General features: G+C 41.9%; 1 protein-coding gene and 1 long non-coding RNA gene across 12 annotated transcripts in view; one reads left to right on the top strand and one right to left on the bottom strand.

Moving 5' to 3' along the window:
• LOC309336291 overlaps nucleotides 1-24,022 on the top strand; it is a 95,668-nt gene that overhangs the window by 57,268 nt on the left and 14,378 nt on the right. The gene's annotated exons all lie outside the window — the stretch shown is intronic.
• Nucleotides 1-24,022, bottom strand: part of RAD51B (RAD51 paralog B) — a 351,970-nt gene that overhangs the window by 16,018 nt on the left and 311,930 nt on the right. For 7 of the 9 annotated variants that reach the window (XM_081851642.1, XM_081851641.1, XM_081851643.1 and 4 more), the window contains one exon: nucleotides 17,359-17,885. The exons of 1 other annotated variant lie outside the window; for it this stretch is intronic. In XM_081851642.1, coding sequence (XP_081707768.1) covers nucleotides 17,826-17,885 — 60 coding nt within the window. In that variant the 3' untranslated portion in view covers nucleotides 17,359-17,825. Of the gene's footprint in view, nucleotides 1-17,358; nucleotides 17,886-24,022 lie in introns of those variants that run through there. One more of the 9 variants, XR_014153916.1, reaches the window with a different exon arrangement.

Genomic DNA, 24,022 nt, shown 5'->3' on the forward strand with positions numbered 1-24,022 from the left:
CGAGCCTGAATTACAAGAATTGCCAGTGCCAATGACTTCTTTCTCAAACCATCTTTCTGTTCTCTCCCAGTGTTATGGGAAGAGCAGTTCTAATGTCAGCCTGGGCAGCAGCCTGAGAATCTGATCCCTGGGTGGATCAATGGGTGGATCCAGTTGATCCAAAACTACCAGTGCCCCACCCAAAATGCCCTGTTCTGGAGTTTTCCACTGGCCACCATTAGCAAGAGATCCACCGGCAATAGCTTCATGCCTGATCAGGGGAAACGGGGGGCCGTGCCACAGCAGAGTGTCCTGGACAGCACATTTCTCCACGGATGGAGGCCAGCAGAGTCTCTTTGTCTCTCTCTGTCTCTCTCTGTCTCTCTGTCTCTCTCTCTCTCACACACACACACAGCACCACCAGCAATGGTGTGTGGGTTTTAGGATTGCACTGTTCGATTTTAATACTTCAGATATTTATTACCAAGTGTTATAGCAAAGACCAACTATTCTGTGGAATTGTTCATGTCAGGATGGTGCTCCTATTCAGAGGATTACATGCAGGAGATGATAAAGGGAGCAGTGGGGAAGGGAGATACTGTTGGGCGGGGAATGGAATCCAGGTCCCTGTGAACTCTGATCCTCCCCCTAACTTTCAGGGACTTGATGACCAGCTGTTTAGTCATTTCCTCTTAAGATGCTTCCAAAGTGCGTTACCATGTTTTATGGGGTTTTATGGTTTTGTCTGCTATTGTAATATTTTCATATCTGTATGTATCTATGCAATGTGGCATTATCTTTTTGTGAATCGCTTAGAGGCTGTTTTGGTATACAAATATATGAAATAAGTTAAAAGTAAAATAACCAGTAAAAACAATTTATTACTCCTACTAATGGTAATAATAAGTAAATAATGGGACTGTGCAACTTACTTTAAACCCACTTTAAACATGCAACTGTCAAACTGTGATGACAGAGTGATCAGCAGATGCACAAATGTATACAGATATCATTCTACGGCTACACAAATGCATCTTGTACACGAGGGCATAATCTTGTCCATGCAGAGGCCAGCTTTGAGAATTGCATTTCTAATGTAAAAGTTATGCAACGAACACAAATTTACCACTACATAGCATACAGATACATGTAGCAGGTTTAGGCTGCAGGTTCCTGCCATCAATACACAGAATGCCAATCAAACATTTGTTCTCGGTATCTTTTCTCCTGTTCAGTGGTAGATGGGAAGCAACTGATAAAGAGGATGGCTTTTAATGGAGGAAAACACTAGAAAGGAAAGCATTAAGAAATTGTGTCCCTCTCACCACCATATGGGCCTCCTCCTCTTTTAGGTTACATCCTTCCTTTCCAGTAACTTTTTTTTTTTTAAAGAATCTAGGGGGGAAACTGCATGCAACTTGGTATCACGTGAAATTCATCCTTCTGCGGTTGGTCAGGAATGTTTGTATGCTTCTTTTGTTTAACACAGACATAAGCACATACAGTGGTACCTCGGGTTACATACACTTCAGGTTACATATGCTTCAGGTTACAGACTCTGCTAACCCAGAAATAGTGCTTCAGGTTCAGAACTTTGCTTCAGGATGAGAACAGAAATCATGCTGTGGCGGCAGCAGGAGGCCCCATTAGCTAAAGTGGTGCTTGAAGTTAAGAACAGTTTCAGGTTAAGAACGGACCTCCAGAACGAATTAAGTACTTAACCTGAGGTACCACTGTACAGTCATACCTCAAGTTGAATGTGCTTCAGGTGCACGGAGCACGTTTTACCGCTCGCACATGCGCAGATGCTCAAAATGATGTCATGCGCATGCGCAGAAGCGGCAAAACACGACCTGCGCACGAGCGCCACCGTGTCTTATGTTCCATTCAGGATGCGAACGGGGCTCTGGAACGGATCCCATTCACATCCTGAGGTACCACTGCACCTTATTCATTGATTTATTACATGCCTATTCCATCTTTCCTTTTCAGAGTTCATGCCCAGCATACATGCTCCTCTGCCCGCCCTCACTTTATTTTCACAGTAACCCTAGATTAGAGTCAAAGATACAGTGGTGCCCCGCAAGACGAATGCCTCGCAAGACGGAAAAACCGCTAGACGAAAGGGTTTTCCGTTTTGGAGGTGCTTCACAAAACGAATTTCCTATGGGCTTGCTTCGCAAGCCGAAAATTTCTTGCGAGTTCCTGCGGTTTCCCCCCTCCCCCCCTTTTTCTAAGCCGCTAAGCTGCTTATCAGCTGATCCGCTAAGCCGCTTATCAGCTGATCTAAGCCGTTTATCAGCTGATCCGCTAAGCCGCTTATCAGCTGATCTAAGCCGCTTATCAGCTGATCCGCTAAGCTGCTAAGCCGCTTATAAGCTGATCCGCTAAGCCGCTAATAGCACTAATCCGCTAATGGGCTTGCTTCGGAAGACGAAAAAACCGCAAGACGAAGAGACTCGCGGAACGGATTCTTTTCGTCTTGCGAGGCACCACTGTAATGAGTACCTTAAAGTCACCCAGTGAACTTCGTGGCTGGCTGAGGATCTATACACAGGTCTCCCTGCATCCAGTTCAATACAGTACTCATGACTGTGCTACGTTGGCCCATTGCGTCATTCTGTGCCTGAACGCATTTCTTGAAGCCACATCTCAACCAACTGTAACCCCACCCCACTGCTTACCTTTCACTGCACAGGGATTTTGCTACTGCCCCACCACCTGTCTTATAAAAAAGGCTGCAAATTTTCAGACCTCTGTGATTAAAAGGAATGATGGACTTGTCACCACCTTGGCATGAGACTTCCCCAATGGGAGGCAACAAGGTGGTGGGAGGGGAGTTCAGCGCACTTTGAAATGCAAATTATTTCACACTTTGGTGTTATGACTAATTCAGTTCTAAAATGAGCAGTGAGTTATAGCATGTTAATGGCAATGAGAGATGAGCCAACAAGACACCCCAGAGGGTTTGTGAGTGACAGAAACCATCCCTCAGCACTTCTGCATAACTAAAAGCTGTCTGGATCAATAGAAAGACTCCAGTTACAAGAAAGGGGGCATCTTAAAAATAACTTGTTTTGCCTAACAAGCGTTTTCTAAAATTAGATATGGAAAGTCACTGTGATTTTCCCAGTAAGAACAAGTCTGTGAGAATTGGCAGTTGAATAAGGATAACTGGGAAGTTATTGATTTTTACCTCTTTTTAGAATGAGTCTCCGGTACCCTGACTTTTTGCCACAATCAGGTGTTGTTACAATGGAGGAATGTAGAAAGTGGAGTTTTCCAAGGATCAGTATTGAGACCAGCGCTTTTTAATATGTTCATAAATGATTAATAGTCAAGCAGTGAGGTAGCCAGGTTTGCTGATGATGCCAAATTGTTCAGGGTGGTTAAAACAGAAAGGGATTTTAGAAATCTCAAAGGATGTCTCAAAACTGGGTGAATGGGCAGTAAAATGAAAAATGGAATTCAGTATGAACAAATGTAAAGTGATGCACAGTGGGGCAAAAAAATCCTAATTTCACACATACACTCATGGGGTCTGAATTGCTGGTGCCTGACCAGGGATGAAACACCTTAGGGTTGTAGGGAAGAGGTCAATGCAGATGTCAGCCCAATGTGTAGCAGCTGTGAAAAAGGCAAATTCCATGCTAATAAATGTTAGGAAAAGAACTCAAATAAAACTGCATAGGAAATAAAACTCTGGCTCTATTGAAACACCTTTGTTGTATTTCTTAATCAATACTGTTTTGTCTAGAGTAAAAGAGAAGAAATTGCAAAGTAGTCTAGAAAAGTGAACATTTTCTCATTGCCAACTTTCTCCTTGAGTACTTGCTAAACAGCCCAATCCTGCAAACTGCTAAACAAATGCTAGCAGCTAGGGCTGTCAGCTGCTTAAAGATTTTTAGCTGATTATACAGTGTTAAAATTTGTTAGTTATTAATAGATTGAACTTGCATAAATTAATATATGTGAAGTGAACACTCTGAAGTTTTAATCTTAGGCAAGGTGCCATATAAAAAACTAGGATGACGCACCCTGGGTTTCTCAGTGTTTACAAGTGAAAGTCAAATTAGTGATCAGTCATGCTCTATAAGCTGAATGCTTTAATTTCTGCATACAATAGTCTTCATCTTTCACTGCAATATGGGAAGTGCCCATATTGCACTCGCTGAATGGTTCAGATACTGTATGTGCATGTAGCAACACGTGTAAGGCCCATTTTGGAATGAACACTGAAAATACACAATATTTACGCCATTTGGCAGGGCAGATAATAGAATCATAGAACCATAGAGTTGGACGGGATCACGAGGCTCATCCAGTCCAACCCTCTGAAATGCAGGAAACTCTTGCCCAATGTGGGGCTTGTATCCATGACCCTAAGATTAAGAGTCTCATGCTCAACTGATGGATGGTATGATTATGTTTCATCCCAGATATTAACAGCACCTCAAATTTATGAGCTCCAGTAATTATGATTTATGAACCAAGCAAAGCTTCTACTTAATTTAGAAAACAGGCAAAGCCCTTGCCCAATTCATGAACTCTGAAATACTCCCCCCCCCATTCATAAAAGGCTTTACTTATTACATGGTTTAAGCAAATCCATTGCTGCTCTCATGAATTAGGCTGAAGCGCTGCTTAAATCATGCACAAATTTCACAAATTAGGTCAAAGCACATGCCACTTCCCGGAAAACACAATATTCTTATCCATTTCACTGGTTAAGTGGTTTTACCCATTTACTGTTAACATTTAATGTAGCATAATGAAAACTTAAGTATTTGTGAGGTTAAAGACATTTCCCTTTTCTTGCCCTGGCATGTGAAATAGTAGCATACAATGTTTCGTGCAGCAAAGCAAGATTACCATCTTTGTTGTGGGTTGTTCAGTCCTCCACTACAACTCAGTGATGCATTTGTGTTGTATACATTTGGGTTCCCTTAGAGGGGAAAGCATCTCAAGGAGATATAATTGCAAAGAAGCAGGATTTCTAAACATACACTTCTGTGAAGCATGTAGACTCTTAATCATGTTTCCCCTTCTGCATGGAATTGAATTGGCATTAGAGAGCCCTCAGAGTCCATGACAACCAATGATGTGGGGAAATGAGGACAGAGAGACAAAGCAGATGGGGAATGGAAGGATATGACAGTCTACTCAGAAAACTATCTGTCAGTGCCCTGGGTCACAAAATATTTATTATATGTGTACCCTGCCATTCCTTCCAAAGGAATCCAGAGCAGAAAACAATAGAGGAATAAAACAATACAACTGAAAATAAAATATGAAAAACAATTAAGAACATCTAAAAACCTTATCTCCAGTGGCCTGGTTTGCACATAATGCTAAGTTATGGTTAAGATTATTCATACTTAATGTTAACAATGGGCGCCAACTCTAAGGGGCCCAGGTCCCTTCAGTGCCCCCAATCAAATATTTGTGGGGGCTCCCCTTCCCAGTTGATAGGCATTGTTGCCTTTCTTTCTTTTCCATGTTTGAACTTCATTTGCCAACCAGTTCTGTTAAGGAACTTGTAAAGGGTTGCTATATTGCAAGAGAGCTGGCATTGGGCAAAAACCTCAAACATCATTTCTGACAACCCTTGTGACTGGAGCAGAGAGAGAGAATGCAAACTGCTTTCTCCACGGGGCGAGTTCATGGAGCTCTGCTAGGACAAGAGCGGAAATGGCTCCTGGTTGCTTTTCATTAAAAAAATAAAATTAAACTAGGACTCCTCTCAATTAAATCCCTCCCAAATTCACAATTTCAACCACATAAGACACACTGTAAGAGCCAGGGGAGGAGGGAGAGGTTTCTTTTCTGCTGTCCCTTCTTCCTCTCCACCCTCCCTCCCATATCACTATCATTGTCTGGGTCCCCCCAATATTTTCTTCAAGTGGATGCCTCTGATCAGTTAATAAACCATAGTTAAAGCTGGGATGTCTGGCAGACATTCACTTAAAACTTGGTTCATTGTGTTCTTCACTCACCCAGGGGTGAAGGAAGGCGTCGTGACACCAGGGGTAGGGGTCGCTACGTAGGGCGCATGTGCTGCACCCGCAAGCAGACGATCCTGGCACCATCCGTACGGCGCTGGAATGGCGGCACCAGCAAACCGCTACACAGCGCATGTGCAGCTTTGCTGCCGCGCATGCACTGTACTTAGCGGTTTGCCAGCAGCGGTGCTCCAGTGCTGTATGGACAGTGGCAGGATCCTCTGCTTGTGGCTGCAGCCGTGAACGGAGGATCCTCCACATGCGGCTGCGGCTGTGCGATGGCTGCTTGCGCCGCCTCAAGCCCCCACGGGGTGACTTCTTGTCACCCCCGCAGACATGGCACCCGGGGCGCACCGCCCCCCCGTTGCGACGTCACTGCACTCACCACTCTAGCTTTTGAGAGATGAAGGCTCATTGACTATTGTTAAGGCAGCCTGAGTTCACATGTAATGCTAAGATATGGTAAATTCTAACTAAGATTTATAAACCAAAAATAAAAACAATAAAAACTTGGTTAATGAGAGACCTTTAACCATAGCTGATAAACCACAGTTAAGCTGCTTGGCTGAGTTCACACATAATGCTAAGCCATGTTTTAATAAACAATAGTTAATAAACCAGGATTTAACATTATGTACAAACTATGTCAATATTTCCTGTTTGAGACAGATCAGTTATGAAATGTTGAGTTTGGGATTCCTGAACCATTATTTGTCAGTTGAATGTACCTGAATCCTCAAAACTGAAATTGGTTTAAGGTTTGAGAAATGCCTCACAGATCCTGCTTCAGAACTGTCAGTATTTGCAAAACAAGCTGCCTCCCACTCAGTTCATGGAGACAAGTACCTATGTCCTCTCTGATGTTCTTTGTTTGCATGTGAATGAGAGAGAAGTTAGCTAGAGCACAAGATTGTGAAATAATGAGAGGCCTGCAATTAAAAGACCGCAGTCAGATTTCATTAAGGGAATTTTGCATCAGGAAGCTAGCCAATATAACAAGTGCATATAAAAATCACCAATCATTGCTTTGCAACCTTGTATTCACAGATTAAGCATGCAAATCACAATGCATGTAACACATACACAGATTGCAAAACAAGTAGGAACATATCCTTCCAGTAAATGAAGATAATATGTTTCCCCTGCCAATGAAGTTCAAAATAAAGATCCCATGAAATGCGCTGAGGAATTCTGTCCCACAACTGTGGAACAACCTTCTTCTTTGGACCCCTGCCAAGCTCTGAATAGCATTGCAAGTATTTGTTTGGGCAGGTATTTGGTGCCAAGGAAGGGAGGGAAGGATTAAAAAAATATATGTATCAATTGTACTTATGTGACCATCTGGTGGAGAATAGGACCTGAACCAATGGATTCAGGTTACAAGAAAGGAGAGTCCAACTAAACATCAGGACTAAACATCTGGCAGTAAGAGCTGTTGGACAGTGGAACACACTCCGTCAGAAGGTGGTGGACTCTCCTTCCTTGGAGGTTTTAAGCAAAGGTTGGGTGGCCATCTGTCATAGATGCTTTAGTTGAGATTTCCACATTACAGGTAGTTGGACTACATGATCCTTGGGGTCCATTCCAACTTGACAGTTTTATGATTCCATGACGTTTGTTTAATGCATTGTTTCTAACTTGGAGCTACTTGGGACAAGGTAAACACACAAATTAAATAAAAATACACACATCCATGAACTCTGCAGCCTTTGTTTTTGGGGTATTACATAGCCAATCCAAATTTTTAAACAAAAGCCTATGTGGCACAGGACAAAGTGCTCCTTTACTGACTTTTCAGGTATAGGTGATTAGGATAAGATGGGCATAGAGGGAGGAGATCACTATAGCCATCTTCAGGCATTCAGGGCAGATGCATGTGGGCTTGAATGTTTGGGGGGCAAATATGTGTGGGTGTTTTGGGTGAATATGCTTTACAGGGAGGATTCTGAGCACATTCAGCTGACTGTGTTTAGAATACTGCACGTATTTAGATCTTCCCTCTCAACATGGGGAGATCTGAAGTACAACAGGCACTTGTGGAGATGTGGGGGGGCAGGGCAGGTGTCCAGGCCCCTCTGCCCATGCTGAATCTACACACATTTAGGCAAATGCCTAAATAGGACTACTGGGAATAGTGATGTGGAATGTGGAGTTGTCCCTCCTGGGAAAATACTTGGTTTTGACTGTCAATACCAGCATCTATATTCTCATTACAAAGCAGTTAGGGAAAAAACCATTAAAGGGGGAAAAAGTTTTAGTCGTAAGGGAATTTCTTAACATTCATTCATTCATTCATTCGTTTTAACGTTTTTGCATAAACAAACTTAGCAGAATGTCTTTTTTTTTTCAATTCCAGCGAAGGCTTTTGTAAGAAGTAAAGCTGTAGGAACTGTTTCTTTCTCAAACAAGCTCCTCTGCTGAAAACACATCCACATTGCCCATAAGGTTTGGATGTTGTCATGGAGTCATTCAGCCACATAAAGGCTGAAGATATGTGATATACTCCTAATTTGCCCTTTCTTTCACAATGCACTAAGATCCCTTCCTGTATTTAAATATGGGAGTATCCTTGTCTTCCAAAGCAGGGAGAGGAAACAAATGCAACCCTCCAGCCTTCTCTTTCCAGAACTCTTATTGCAGCCACATCCCTCACCATCTCAGCTCTTCAAGTGCTTTTGCCTGGCTGGAATGTATCATTAAACTGAATAGAGAATAGACGTTTGTGTGTTTATACAAACCTCTTGCAGCCTACTGTTGAAAGGTAAGAGTCACGTCTGTATCCCCACCAAGTTTTGACTATGGCCTCACCTACCACTGTCATTCTGACTTGGAAAGTTGCCCACAATGGAATGTGACCCACTGTCTGAGAAAGGTTTTCCCACCTCTGCTCTAAGCGTTATTGCCTCTAGAATAAGCAAAGCTCATGGAAACTTCCTTTCTGCTTTGTTAACACCGAGGAGGGATTTTGAAGCACAGTCTCGGAAATGAACCAATGTTTAACAGCAAGAGGGTTTCTTGACTACTCAGTCTTTTCTCCTACAGCACGTCCTGGGTAGACCAATTCATATAACCACATGGCTATCATTTGATCAGCTTTGACCTTCCTGATGGGTACTGATTCACATACTCAAAAATCTCTAACCATAATACCTGCAGAAGCAATTATTGATAAGGGTGAATGCACAAGGCTGTGGATAACATAGGTGGCTCAAGGCTTAAATTGTTTCTGGGCGGAGTAAGGATTTGGTGTTTCTGTTCTTACTGGAGCAAGGCAATAAGGTTCTTCTTGTAGCTTTGGGCTGATGTGTTCTCAAAGGCCCCTGAGACTGAAATCAATCTTACCAGACGGCTCTGGCCATGTTAAGATTCAGATGGTCATGTACTTCTTTGGAAGCCTTTGATGTAATTGACTGATTAACCTGAACTATCAAATATTTCAGTAGTGTTAATTTATTCAATTGCTATTTTCTAAAATAAAAAGGGGGAGATGTGTGGACAGTGGCATTATATGGTTTAGTAACTAGGGTGGCACTGGACCTAGTTGCAACTGAGTGGAGTCAGGAGTTTCTTGTTGCAGAGAGACACAAAGTTTTTGTATAGCTTTTTTGTTTTCCAGACTCATCACAAATAATGGTTTGAAGGCACAACATACAATTCCACTGTTGATACCAGATTTAATCCTGTCATCTGCCTGGATAGGATGGGAAACTTATTGGGAACAATATATAAACTGCTATAAATATTTTGGAGAAATAGCATATATGTGTAAAATAACTAAATACATGTTATTGGTTTTTAAACTAGTGTAAGATTTCTATTCATCAGTTCCAATGAGTGCTCTCAGACTTTATTCTTAAGAGCTTGTGATCTACAGATAACATTTACTAATGGAAAAGTAAAAACTATTTAACTTAGTATTCTAATTTCTTCTTGTTTAAACAAGTCATCCTCTCTACTGCATTAACTCCTGATACATATTTAAAATATCACTCCATCATCTCACAGCTTCCTCTTTACTAGACCAAACAGGCCCAACTTCCCCACTTTCTCATGAAAACTTTTCAGACTTCATTTGAAACTGTAAGAATAGAAAGTAGACCCTCTGTTGGAAACAATGTAAATTTGAATTGTATATTCTAGGCCACAACCATTCTTCTTTAATGACCTACGGAGAATTGCTTTTATTGCTGTTCATATGAAAAAGGCACAGTAGGAGAGGCTGGTTCCTGTTTCATTTTCATTGCCCATGCTGCCAATTTCTTCAGAAAATGCACCCGTTATTTGTGTGTTTTAACTGCTTCCAGCTGCACTTCCATTCCTTTGACAATTTGTTTTTGTGAGGCTGTGGATATTTTTGCACATGAATCTTTACTCACAGGCATTGGCATAGCCAGAATTTTTGTTGGGGAGAGTGGCAGGCCTTTTGATGGGGCGGGGCCCAAAACCTCGGTTAGCTATGTCTTTTTATTGATTTATTATTGATTTGGAGGGGCAGCTGCCCCCTGCCCCCCCTTGGCTACGCCCATGCTCGCAAGAGAAGGATGCATTGTAGAGTTTGTAATCTGAAGACTGTTAAGTTGTACTTGTGTATGCATATTTCACTATAGGTGCCACAGCATCATGAGTGTTCGAATACTGAAACTGTTGAATAGTTTTCAGTAAGGCTGCTAAGATTTTTGGAACAGGGTTCTGAATTGTCAGCATGACAATATTTGAACCGAAATAAGCTTTTAGTGAATTTCAGCAGCAAATGATGAACCCACAGATGTTGTACTATTGGACATTGGAGCTTTCTTTCCTTTTGAGGATTTACTCATTGGAAGTACAATGCATGTCAGCCAATGGGGTAAAAGGGAGTAAAATCTCAGGGGACTGTGCATGAAGTCACTAGACATAACTCAAGTACTGATGTTCTTGCAAGAGATAAGTCAGGTACAAAGGGGAATGGGCAAAGGAAGCTTAAATAAGCAACAAAGAGAACTGTAAAGCTAAGCAATCATCTGCTAAATACTCTGCTCAGGCTGGTGTTTCCCTGGCCATCAGGCCTAATTAAGAAAACCTTTGAAAGGGAAAATAGAAGGTTCAGTTGGAAAAGCTTAAACTCACATATTCTGTCATGTGAGCTGAAAGCCTTTTGGCAGCTGTAGCTCGGAATTACATGGGAGTGGGAGGGAGCAGCAGCTATACGTGTGCAAATTAAGCCGAGGAGTACACACTGCACATGAAAAGGAAAGCGGACTCTATTATGAAGAAACAATCCTGCAGTTTTGTGAATTACTTTCCCTTTTTCTAGAGCGGTGGGCTTGTTAAGCCTGTTGGAGCAAAGCGTCCTGCAGCATCTTAAAAGACAACAAATTTCGCATTGCACTAGCTTTCATGGACTGGAGATGGTCATATGAAGTCTTAGTAAGCAAGTGGCAGACCAAGCAAAAAGCGGGGAAATAGCAGGACTCTTGTGACACGTTAAAAACTAACAATTTATTACGGAAGCTTATGCCACGATACAATTATTAATCTTTTAATGTGCCACAAGTATCAAAACTTTAAGCAAGGCCCAGTACTATGTTGGTGGCCAGCAGTGATATTTTTTTCTTAGAAAAAGAGGTGCTGAAACTCACCATAAACATCTTCTTCGTTCTCTTATAATGGCAATGGCGCCCACCTGAGAGTTGCTGGAACTGAGTTCCGGCTGGGGGAAAAAGCCCTGGTGGCCAGCATTATATACTGACAGCAGACTGCTCCACTTAGCAGTTTGGCCACTGCATTCTGCATTAGCTTCAGGACCACCTTAAGGGCTGCACCACATACAGTGCTTTGCAGTAATCCACTCTTGAAATACAGTGGTACCTTGGTTTAAGAACAGTCCTGTTTAAGAACAATTTGGTTTACAAACTCCGCAAAAGCAGAAATAGTGTCCCGGTTTGCAAACTTTACCTTGGACAAAGGATGGAAGCCGAATGGTGGAAGGGCACTGGCAGCGGGAGGCCTCATTAGGGAAAGCGCGCCTCAGTTTAAGAACGGTTTTGGTTTAAGAACGGACTTCTGGAACGGATTAGGTTTGTAAACCGAGGTATTACTGTAATACTGATAGTGGTACCTCGGGTTACATACGCTTCAGGTTACATACTCTTCAGGTTACATACTCTGCTAACCCAGAAATATTACCTCGGGTTAAGAACTTTGTTTCAGGATGAGAACAGAAATCGTCCTCCGGCGGTGCAGTGGCAGCGGGAGGCCCCATTAGCTAAAGTGGTGCTTCAGGTTAAGAACAGTTTCAGGTTAAGAACGGACCTCCGGAACGAATTAAGTACCTAACCTGAGGTACCACTATACTACTACTACTAATAGTACACTTCCTAGCAGTGAAAGGCTGCCAGTTAAAGGACCAAATACTAAATCTTGAGCTTGCAGTAACAACACCAGCGAGGGAATGGCCCCAACAGAGTTGAGCATTTGCCTCAAAAAAGAACAGAGCCTGGCAGCTACAGCTGCAGTTGCCAACCTTCAGTCCTGGAGATATTATGAGAAGTGTGGAGCGATTGCTAGCAGCCTACATGGATTTGTTAAGGGAACTAAGCTGCTCTGGCATGTTTTTGTTTGTCGATGTTATTGGCAGGGGAATGTATTAGGCATAATTATTTTGTTTCACACCCAGGCTGGACATTCTCATTGCTACCTATTGAGAGATGAAGTCTCTGCTGGCTCTGTATGTCCACAGCTCACAAACAAATCAAGGCCAATTTATAGGTAAATTGAATTTCAATTACTGAAGTTGATACAGTTGATACAAATCCTTCTGGAAGTTATTCACTAACTTGAGGCTCCTAATCGACACTTGTGACATCTGAACATTGAACAATGTTACCACAGAGGGACACAGAAACATATTGATTTTTAATTCTTATTTTTTGAATGCACAGATGCAAGGCAAATCTTGGGGCTGTGCACATTGCTAGGATCTAGGCTCCAACAAGGCATCCCATCAAGTAACACATTACATCTTTATGTGAGAAATGAGACAGGCCCTTTCCACAAAATCCCATATCCCCCATCGTGTTTAGGACTCTTGGTCTCATAAAAGTGCAAGCAACTTAGTATGAAAATAAACTCACTGTATAGCAGTGACATCAAGTGCAATTTGAGGCTGTGTCCCTTCCCCTTGCACTCCATTTCACTTCGTTGTTGTTTATTTTCCCTCAGGACAAGACTTTTTATTTATTAGTACTGGATTTCATAGTACTTACATCTGCCATCAGATCACTTTGCAGCTGAATCCTCTTCAGTACATTTATTTATTTATTTAAAAATGTTGGTTTTTTAAAATATATACTGTGGGGAGATGGTTTTGTTCCAGAGTTTGAATATTGTAAAAATAAGCAGTGGAAGGAAGAATATATTATCTTCAAATGCCTACCACTTTTATCAGAGCTTGTAGCAAGGATAATGATACTAGGCTCAAATCTTTGGGCTTTAGGATCACAAAGATAGGGTCCAATTTGAAAGTAAGTCGAGTTGTGGCCTGTACTTTGACAGCCTTTGTTTTTGCTCTTTGTAGGTGCAAATTGTCAGAAAACTGCAATTTCCTGTTCAAACATGCCCTCATCTTGCATGTTATTAGGACTCTAAACTTTAGAGCAGAGGTCAGGGGTCAGCAACCCTTTTCAGCCATGGGCCAGTCCACCTTCCCTCAGACCATGTGGTGGACCAGACGTCACAGAGCTGCTATAACTATAAGATCTGTAAGCTTGCCCTCTCATGCCTTCTGGAGCTGTGCTTGTGTTTTCATCTCCCTTTTTTGGTGCTTCCTTGAAGCAGACTTAACAGAGGCCCTAACCACCTTGGAAATAAAGCCAGCGTGCCTCAAAGATGGCCAGAAGCAAAGGTGCTGTGTTTCTCCCAAACCGCTGCACACCAGAGAATTTGTGGCTGGCTGTGCCTGCTGCTTGCACTGATTTCGTAAGGCAGAAGGCAAAGAAGTGGCCAGTTAGGCGATCCTGCCCAGAATGAGGGTTGCAGGACTCACCAAACAGAGCAGAGCTGGTTGGAGCAAAAAGATACAGTGCACCAAACAAAATGGCACTCCTTTTTTGATAGTTTAGTTAGGAGGCTTGCCAAACTTCCTGCTCTAAATTTTTTTGCCATGGCCTAGTGGAGAGTCAATCTCTGGCTATAGCCTTCTCTCCACTCACAAGAAATGGATAGTGGACAAGGGAGGACAAAAACCTCACAAAGAAGATTGAGATTGGGACAAACAAATGGAGGAGATTTTGTTTGGCTATTTGAAGAGGAACAGGCACAGGAATGAAAAGCTGAAGAGGCAAACCACTGGGACAACCACCACACAGGGAAACTCAGAGGAGTCAGGAAGGAAAACACAAAGAACAACCCAGACAGCCCAAGACACTGGTCTTCAACTGGTGGGTCAGGACCCACTAGTGATTTATGGACTGATTCAAAGTGGGTCACAATAGGAGCACTACCACCATGCAACTATATGGTAACAGATTAAGAAATGTGTCCCCAAATGCATGTTTGGGTTAAAAGTGGGTCCTGGTTATGAAAAGGATGAGGTTGAGGATGCAGTAGAGGAAGAAAGAGAAAAGGAGACACAAGAAAGAAGAAAACACTAGCAGATCACTTAAAATGCCCAGCTAAAGGATTTTCCCAAGAGAAGAAAAGACCCAACCAAAAACAGCAGGGTAACTGAAGGGCAGAATGATTCCACCCCTTAAAAGAGGAGGCAAAAGGCCTCGCCTGTCAGGTCCAAATGGGAAGTGTCACCCTCACGATAAAATGTTATCCAGCCTAATAGAGCCAAAACATGTATGCACTGTACTGTAAACAGGCTTGTACAAGGCTTACAAAGCATGCTTCATGGAAATGACAAACAACAAAGCAGGAATGACAAGCAACGAAGACTGTAATGGACGTTTGCAGATATGGAAGTAGCCTTAAGATTTAAAATGGGGACAGAATATTGTCTAGAATCTGAGGCATGGGACTTAAAGGGGGTGGGGAAACTGCTTTTCTTCCTTTTCTGCCAAAAATCTGCCAACAACTTGGTGTAATTTCAAGTATCTCACTCAGTTTCTCTATCTTTAAATTATTTTATTTACAAAGCAGTGAAGGAAGGGATAAAACTTTAAATGATGAATGTTTATAAATATACCAGTCCCTTGGGTGAAATATCTCCAGAGAAAATGACAGAGGACAATATTTAAGAGCTTTGTCCTTGCAAAATCATTATGTTCTGACAGTACAGGAGAATCTAGTTAAACAACTCTTGCATTGTAGAGGTTTTTGTGTGTGTGTTTTAATTTTACGTACACTCTATACACATTCTCTCTTTCTGCCCTCCGCCCCCTGAAGATTTTAGGCTTACACAGACCATGGTAGTTCCCCGGAGACCTAAACATCCTTCTGTGGAATTTTCCTTGCCATTCAGCCTATTGTGCTACTGAAAGGTCTTGGAAGTAGGCATGTGATTATTTGGGGGATGGGGGTGGGAAGAAAAGGAAAGGAAGAACTTCTGTGTCTCTGAATACTTCCACAAAATATTCACTGGTTATCTAGTTCAAAAGATGTTCCTGCTCTATCCAGTTAAACAGTTAAAGGTAGGCTATGCCATCAAAACAGGAAGCTCCCTTTTCCTTTAAGTTACTCAACCCGTAACACAGAAGGTGGGGAGCATTCCCCCATTCAAGAACTAATTTGCATTTTTTTAAAAATGGGGGCTCAGTGAAACAGAACAATGCAGTTGGTAGCTGTAGCAACAAGTTCTTTGTGACTGGAGAAGACAGCCAATGTGAAGATATGCTTCGAAAAGATTATCTTTGGATTGAAACTATCCTGTCTACGTGTGCATTAAAAATAAAAACTTTGGCTCTATTGATGGCTTGAAAGACAAAGAGAGATGGTTTCTGCTTAACTAAATGGGTTTGTGCCGAGTAACGGTCATGTGATGATATGCTGAGCTCTTTAGCATGCACTGAATCCTCCCTCCCTACTTGAGTAAAATAATTTCCTATTCATTTCAGTGAAGGGGCAGTTCTGTGTTTCCTTTGTGTTTCTCTCCACTGAAATGAATGGGAAAAGCCTTACTGTTTAAGTTACTGTCTTACTGTCCCAAAATAGCAAAACTGTCCATTCCTCATCATTTTGAGAATACACGGCACCTAGACAGTAGCCTAGCCAGGCTGAGTAGTGGAAATATTTCTCCAAGAGATCTCATCTTAACCATGCTATCTCATTTTCACCTTGCAGTTAACTCTCACCTACCAGCCAAATAAATTTGGCTTGCCTTAGGCTGGGACTGAAGTTTTGCTCTGCAGGAAAAGCCTACTGATATGGCCAATTTGCAGTTTCCACTTCAGCTATGAACAAGTTGCTCTCTTCTGTAACAACCCAACACACTGACTAGTGCCATGGGTAGGCAAACTAAGGCCCGGGGGCCGGATCCAGCCCAATCACCTTCTGAATTTGGCCTGCGGACAGTCCCGGAATCAGTGTGTTTTTATATGAGCAGAATGTGTGCTTTTATTTAAAATGCATCTCTGGGTTATTTGTGGGGCATAGGAATTTGTTCATTATTTCTTTTCGAAATATAGTCCGGCCCCCCACATGATCTGAGGGACAGTGGACTGGCCCCCTGCTGAAAAAGTTCGCTGTTCCCTTGCCTAGTCCTTTGTAAAAACTAGTAGCAGATAGACTGTTTACACTCCCTTTGGTTTTTTTTACTCCTGTGACTGTAGTACGGAAGACAATGTAGTCCTTAGGTAGGATATTGCCTGGCCTTCTTGGGGTGTGTAGGTTGGCACCTGTGTGCTTAACCAAAGTGAAAGAAGCAATCTAAGTGGATCCATTTTAAAAGCAGGTATCTTTCCATCTGAACTCTATTGTAACATGGCAGCTAAAAAAGTTCTCTTAACATCATTTCTGCCATAAACCTACTAGGTGATGAGCCACTCTCTTTCTGCTCCATATCTGCAATATGGGGAAGATAATGCTGATCTACTATACAGGAGTGTTGTAGCAGTTACATCAAACTAATATTCATGAAGTGGCTATTTGTTACTGTGGTTATCGTTAACTCATAGCACATTGACTGCTGGACTGACTTTGCCACCAAAACGGGTCTTCCCTTCATGTCCACATTTTTCTGCTGGTGAGATTCAGGATGACACCACAGCTGAGTGTGGCTTGCATTGGCTGGATGTTCCTCTGCAAAACAGCCATGTGAATATATCCTTCCTCTCACGTATGGGCAAATTCTGTCATTTTTTCCTATTAGTTTGGTATATCCTTTAATAAAGCAAGATTGGATGACATTAGCTAATATTTGTATAGTGCTTTGAGAATGGAAACCAAGTAGTGGTGATTCATGTTGATCTTTTAGATTTTACTGGTAATGTGCTATGAAAATCATGCCGTACACATTTTGAAGCATTACAAAGTTCACTGCAGCTTCTCAGATCTCAGTAGATGTGCTTTTGTTGCATCAGACAAGAGATAGGGATCAATATAAAATGTACAGAAAAACACACAACTATTAACTGAAGAAGGAAGTCGAGTGTGCTACTTTCCAATATGCAAATGTTAATTGAGGAGAATGTGTAAGATTACAGACTCCGGAGTTCGTTATCTATTTAGAAAAATCTAGTAGCCATCATATGGAACAGTTGCTTCAGACCAAGAAATAGTATTTACACTTCTCAAGCACGTGTTCCCTGTTCCAGTTGCTTGCAGTCCTGCATATTGTAACTGCTGATGTGTACTAGGGAGTCTCACTGGGGAAACTGGATAAAGCCATTTCAGGTTCATTTTTAAAGGTGTCTTTCCTCACTTTTATGGGTTGCAGCACTGGACTTGTTCCTTCCCAACCGCAATATGGCTGGTCCTTTTGATCTGAAACATACAAGAAATAAAACCAGTTTCAGTGACAACATGATGTACTGTGCACAAGTGGGGTTTTTTAAAAGGAAGTTTGAATGATGGCATTTCTTCCTACAAAGAGATACTAGATTCTTGGCCCACTCAGAAATCAGCACTATCTAAGACTGCAACATAATGAATTTTCTTGTGTTAGCTAGTTTCCATATGCTTCCTTATCTATCTTCTGCTTTTGATCAATGCATTATCATTTTTGCAAAGGCTGACCAACTGCTCCAAATGCTTAAAACACCAGACCACTTGGCAGGGAGTTCACCTGAAATAGCATCAAATAAAATGAAAATGAAAAACAAGAACTGTGTTGAACAAGACACTTTGTCCATTTTGCATGGCTGTTCTCTTCAACACTTTTGGCAACCTATACTTGTAATAACCTGATATAAGATGAATATATTTATTAGTCACTCCCCCCCCCAATGAAGGCAACTTTTAAAAATGAACATTGAAACCAATGATAAAACAGCCCCAAATACACAAATAATATATACATTTAAAGATCCAACTCCATCCCAACCTGCTAAAATTAAGACCCAAAGGCCTGTGTGATTAAGAATAATTTTGCTAATGATGGCATCAGGCATGTCTCCCTGGGGAGGGTACTCCATAAAAGAGAGGCGCCACCACTGACTGGCAACCCATATGCTATAGTACGCAAGTCAAACTATATTATTATAATTGACCTCACACCAGGCGCCAAAGTAAAGGGGGATGCTTAGAAGTGCAAGCTTCTTCATTAGCCATGGCATCTAGTATTAAAAGGGGTTAAATTCCACAACGATGACACTGAGATTAAGAGGAACAAGCCAAAATTTAGATATCCCCACTGATGATGATCTAAGCAACTTCTCTGTTCATGAGGCAGACTTGTGGGTGGTAATTGGCACGTCTCTGTTGAAATGGATGAAACTTTGCTGATTTTTATCAGCTAAGGATGTAGACCCAGGTATGTTCACTACATATCTCAGCTCCCAGAGAATATGTGCTGATGGCAAACAGCCCTCTCTGCTAATCTATCCAATCTCTGTATTAGAGATTTTCTGAAGGCAAAAGTATTTACTAAGGTTGCACGGAGGCAGGAGAGTTTAAAGAAATTTATCTTGCAGCCTTTCACCAAACTGCCCTGGTACAATGTTCAGTATTATAGGGTTTTCATCTACCTTGAATTTTACAATACTGGCCTGGTTTAGATGATAATCTCCCCTGGTCATCTCCCATGTGGAAGATTGCAACATCCTTCTCCACCCACTGGGCACAGTTGTCCTGACAGACATATGAGCAGGTTTCTATAGCATGTATGTGCATAAATCTAATGCACATAGGTCGGAGCAGTGTGATGGATATCTCAGATGGATAATCTGGGAACTGACCACACAATCTTGGTCTGCATGTTGTCTTTTATGCATGACAATGCCATTAAAATGTTATACTCATGCATGGTGGACTTGGCTAGAGTATTGGAGTACATTGTCAGCAATATGCTGATAAGACATAGCTCTGCTTCTCCTTTACATCTGGAGGTGTGGCAGTGACTGTGTTGAACCGTTGTTTTGCCTCAGTAATGGACTGAATGCGAGTCAACAGACTGAAGCTCAGTCCAGATAAAACTGAGGTACTGTTAGTGGGCAGTCCCCTAGACCAGATGGACAAAGGGTTGCTTGCTATTGATGGGTTTATACTGCCTCTGAAGGAGTGGGTACACAACTTTAGGGCACTTCTGGGCTCTTTGCTGTCGCTTGAGGCTCAGGTGGCCTCAGTGGTGTGGGATGCCTTCCATCAGCTTTGGCTGGTGGCCCAGCTTCATCCCTTAACTGGATAGGGATAGCCTAACTTCTGTTGTCCATGATGTGCCAACTCTAGGTTAGATTACTGCTATGTGTTATATGTTTCAGAAACTATAGCTGTGCAGAATTCAGCCATCAGGTTGCTTACCAGGGCAACATGTTTTGAGCATATTATACCAATCCTGGCTCAGGATTAGTTTCTGGGTCTATTTCAAAGTGCTGGTTGTGACCTATAAAGCCTTAAACAGCTCTGGACCACAATAACACAAGGACCACCTCTCCCCATATGAACTGATCCAGACATCATCATCATAAACATCATGAATTTGTATACTGCCCTATACCCATAGATCTCAGGGTGGTTCACAACATATAATTACAATATTAAAAATCAAAACAAAATCATTATATGAGGCCCTTCTTCATGTGCCTCCTCCAAGAGAGGTCTGTAGCATGGCAATGCTGGAATGGGCCTTTTCTGTGGTGGCTCCCCAATGGAATGCTCTCTCCCGGGAGGCTCAACTTGTGCCTTCATTACATATCTTTAAACACCATGCAAAAACATTTCTTTTCAACCAGGCTGATTAACATTCTATGACTTTTTGTTTGTGGGGGGGGGGGGTTATTGGTTGGTTTTTGTTTTTGCTTTATTATGTACCTGGTATTCTCACTTTGTATTCTTCTCTTGTGAACTGTTCTCATATCTTCACACGAAGGGGGGTATACAAATTTAATCAATAATAATAACATAAGTGGGACAGACATACAGTGGTAACTCGGGTTACATACGCTTCAGGTTACAGACTCTGCTAACGTAGAAATAGTATCTTGGGTCAAGAACTTTGCTTCAGGATGATAACAAAAATCATGCTCCGGCAGCGCGAGGCCCCATTAGCTAAAGTGGCGCTTCAGGTTAAGAACAGTTTCAGGTTAAGAACGGACCTCCGGAATGAAGTACTTAAGTACTTAACCTGAGGTACCACTGTATTGAGTGGGCAAGGGAGGAAAACAATTGCTCTTCTTTTGCACAGGAAGCAGATCAGCTGAATTATCCAAACATGGCCGGTACATGGCCTGAGGTGCAGTAGGAAAGGTGACTGCTCAAACGTCCCTTGAAGGAAGATGCTGAAGCCTGTACTAAAGGTACCCTCTAAGTCTAAGATCATCCACTCACAGCTATCGGCAGCTAAGGGCAGAATAGCAACCTGGAAAAGCATTCAGTTCTTATCAGGAGAAAAATATTCCAGGTGATAATGAATGACTGCAGATTACATCTCTTTGTTTGGAAGACAGCTTAGTCCAAAGAGAAATGTTTGCTACTAATAATTACACTGCAAGGTGACATAGACCTAGGCAAATATGTGCTGCAGCATGCTGGATTTCTTCAGCTGATCATTCAAACAAGCTCCATTGTAGTGCTGAAAAGTAAAGTTCCCCCAAGGCCCCCCACAGGGCAACATGCACCTAGATGAGCTCATCGCTATTGTTCAGGAACAAAGCACTGAAGTATGTCAATAAAGCTGGGTAAAGATGCTGTTTAAATGAAAAGGCATAGAGTCACAGGGCCCGTGGTGAATCTAACAATGAAGCCCTGTGTCCACTGGAAAGTTGGGGAGAGGGTAGCATGTGGACTCTGCAATAAGAAAGGGAGCAAGTGTGTTTAAAAATAAAAAGAGAAGCACTTGTCTTCTTTGCTGTCCTCTCAGCATTCTCAGCCATATCACCAGCCAGTAAGACTATGAGATCATCATACTAGATTAACTAGTTATTGACCAAAGTACCTGGAGTCTAGCAGCTAACCTGAAGCTTTCGCCTTGTTCAAGTATCAGAACTAATGTTTCAGACATATTGCTAGCACTGCCACTGCTAAGTAGGCATAGCTGTAGGGCAACTATAACCCAAAAGAGGGATCAGAATTCTGGTCTACTAAAGAGTTCTGAAGTAAGACTTTTTCCTATTGCCGAAACATCGTAATGGGAGTAACCTTAGCAATGAGCTTAATGTCCTTCCCACTGGAAAGTTGTAAAACACATTGTTTTTAAACACCACTGGGAAAACAACAACAACAACAGATTGGAGAAGATTCCTGAGCTGGTTGGGCTAGGGAGAGAGAAATGAGAGACAAAAATAGAACACAGGACTGCTTGACCTATTAGGTGTCACCCAATGGTAATTTATTATTGTAAGCAAGATCTCTATCAGAATGTTAACATTTGCTGTGGGTTCTGCTTTTATCTGTCTATGGAATAAAGAGGCTACTCTGAGATTGTAGAATAAGATGGACTTGGTGACCTTTTCATGTGCCTCAGTTTGATTGCTCTAGCTACGACCAGTGGGGAAATTTATCCCACTTCAATAGAGCCCATTAAACTACAACTTGCAAAACCTTTACCTGGTTATTTACGTAATTAATTTTTTTGCAACCCCATTCGTCTCCTCTGTTACAGTCAGCAACAAACTCAGAGGCATAAAAACCCCAAACTTATTAAGAAATTTCTCTGATGCTGAGATGCGTGGCGTTTGGTGGCTGAGTCATAATAAAAGTATACTGCATGTGACCTAACCATTGGTTATGTGTATGCAATGACCTCACTCCCACATGCTTGCACAAATGACAGTATGAGCAGTAGTGAAGGCTTTAGCAGAGCAGCACAGCCACTTAAGCAGTTCAGCACTCACTTTCAGAGTAAAAGCTTTCTAATTTCCCCACCCATGTGAATAGGAAAAGACTGCTCTGTTAGTGTTTTTCCTAATGTATCTCAATCCTGGAGTTTCTGAGAGTTATGTAGCATCTGATCTCTGACAGACTCGCTTGCTGTTTACACTGAGAGGTGGTGTGTGTGTGTTGATGTATAAAGAGCTACTAGCCTATGGCTTGCATGGGAGAAACTGGTGCAACTGGTGCATAATATAGAAGTTTTGTGCCAATATAATAAGCTTGGATGTAAAGAAAACCCAGAGGAATGTGCAAGGTAAAGTGGGGACTGCACAAATATTTCAAGGTACAAATCATATGGAAATCTTGCCAGGATATACTCTAAATGTGTGCACAAGCCATCAAAATGTTGGGTGGCAGTACTCTAAGGAAAACTAAATGGTCTAAAAGTTTGGAATTTGGGCAACATAAGAAGACTTAAAGAGGACCCAAGTGGAAAATCATTATGGAAAACCATATACAGGTGGATGGATCCAATGAGGAAATGACATGTGCTTTCTGCTTAGATGAAACATGTGGGAACTGGGGCATATGGTATTCACGAGACATTAGATACTGTCTATGCTAGATGATTCAGCACTTTTCCCCCTTTGGCTCAGCTCCAGCATAGGCTACAATGGCTTCTGAAGCCAATAGTCTTGATGCTTGCTTGGAAAATAAAACATAGAGTCTTTTAATGCTTGCTTTGACAATATGATAGGGCTGCCATACATCCAGATCTCAAAGGCGTAAATGATGTCCGGGGGAAATTTCCAAAATGTGGCGCTTAATCTTGTATCTTAGGCAAGTCAGTCTTTGAAATAAATAAATAGCTCCAGAACTTTGGGGTTTCCTAAAAATAATCTCAACAATTTTCGGGGTGTCCTGGTTTTTACTTTTTGAAATATGGCAACCCTACAATATGATGAGGGTCAAGGTGGCATATACAGAGTAGACAAAAGGAAAGGTGTTAGTGGCTCTTTCTAATTCATAAAGCTTTTCATACAGTGATGCAAGCCCACTCTGAAAGGTTCCCTCGGCCCTCCGTGAGCACTGTGTACTCATGGTTTATCTTATCTGGAACATACTTGCACAAAAATGCAAGGGTTTGGCAGGGCTTAGGCTCTGCAGTACGCACTGGAACAAGCCTGGCCCAATACCTGTTAGAACGAGGATTAACATTATCTGAATATTAAACCTGGCCCCATTTAGAAATGTATGAATAAAACACAAGCAAAAAATGGCACATTATCAAAAGTGTTTTATGTTAAGAAAGAAAAATTAGGCCCAGCCTAATTTGCCTTCTTAAGGCACAATTCTAATCATGCTTACACAAAAGTCAGTTTGACCAAGTTCAATGAGAGTATTGCTAGACTGGAGTTTACAGGTCAAGCCTACAACTCTTGCACAGCGCCCACACCATGTCATCTTTATCAAAATGCCAGTCCATACACTTTATTTCCTTCTTTCCTTTCAGTTTAATCCAGATTTCCCTGTATATGGAAAATCCATTAAGTAAAAATAAGCTATTATACATCTCTAGTCACTGTTGGTGTAGAGGCTCATTAGTACAATTTTGTGGGGCGTGGGCAACAACAACAACCACAGCAAATGAA

The sequence above is a fragment of the Podarcis erhardii genome, assembly GCF_964252035.2.
Source record: "Podarcis erhardii genome assembly, chromosome: 1".
NCBI lineage: Eukaryota > Metazoa > Chordata > Lepidosauria > Squamata > Lacertidae > Podarcis > Podarcis erhardii.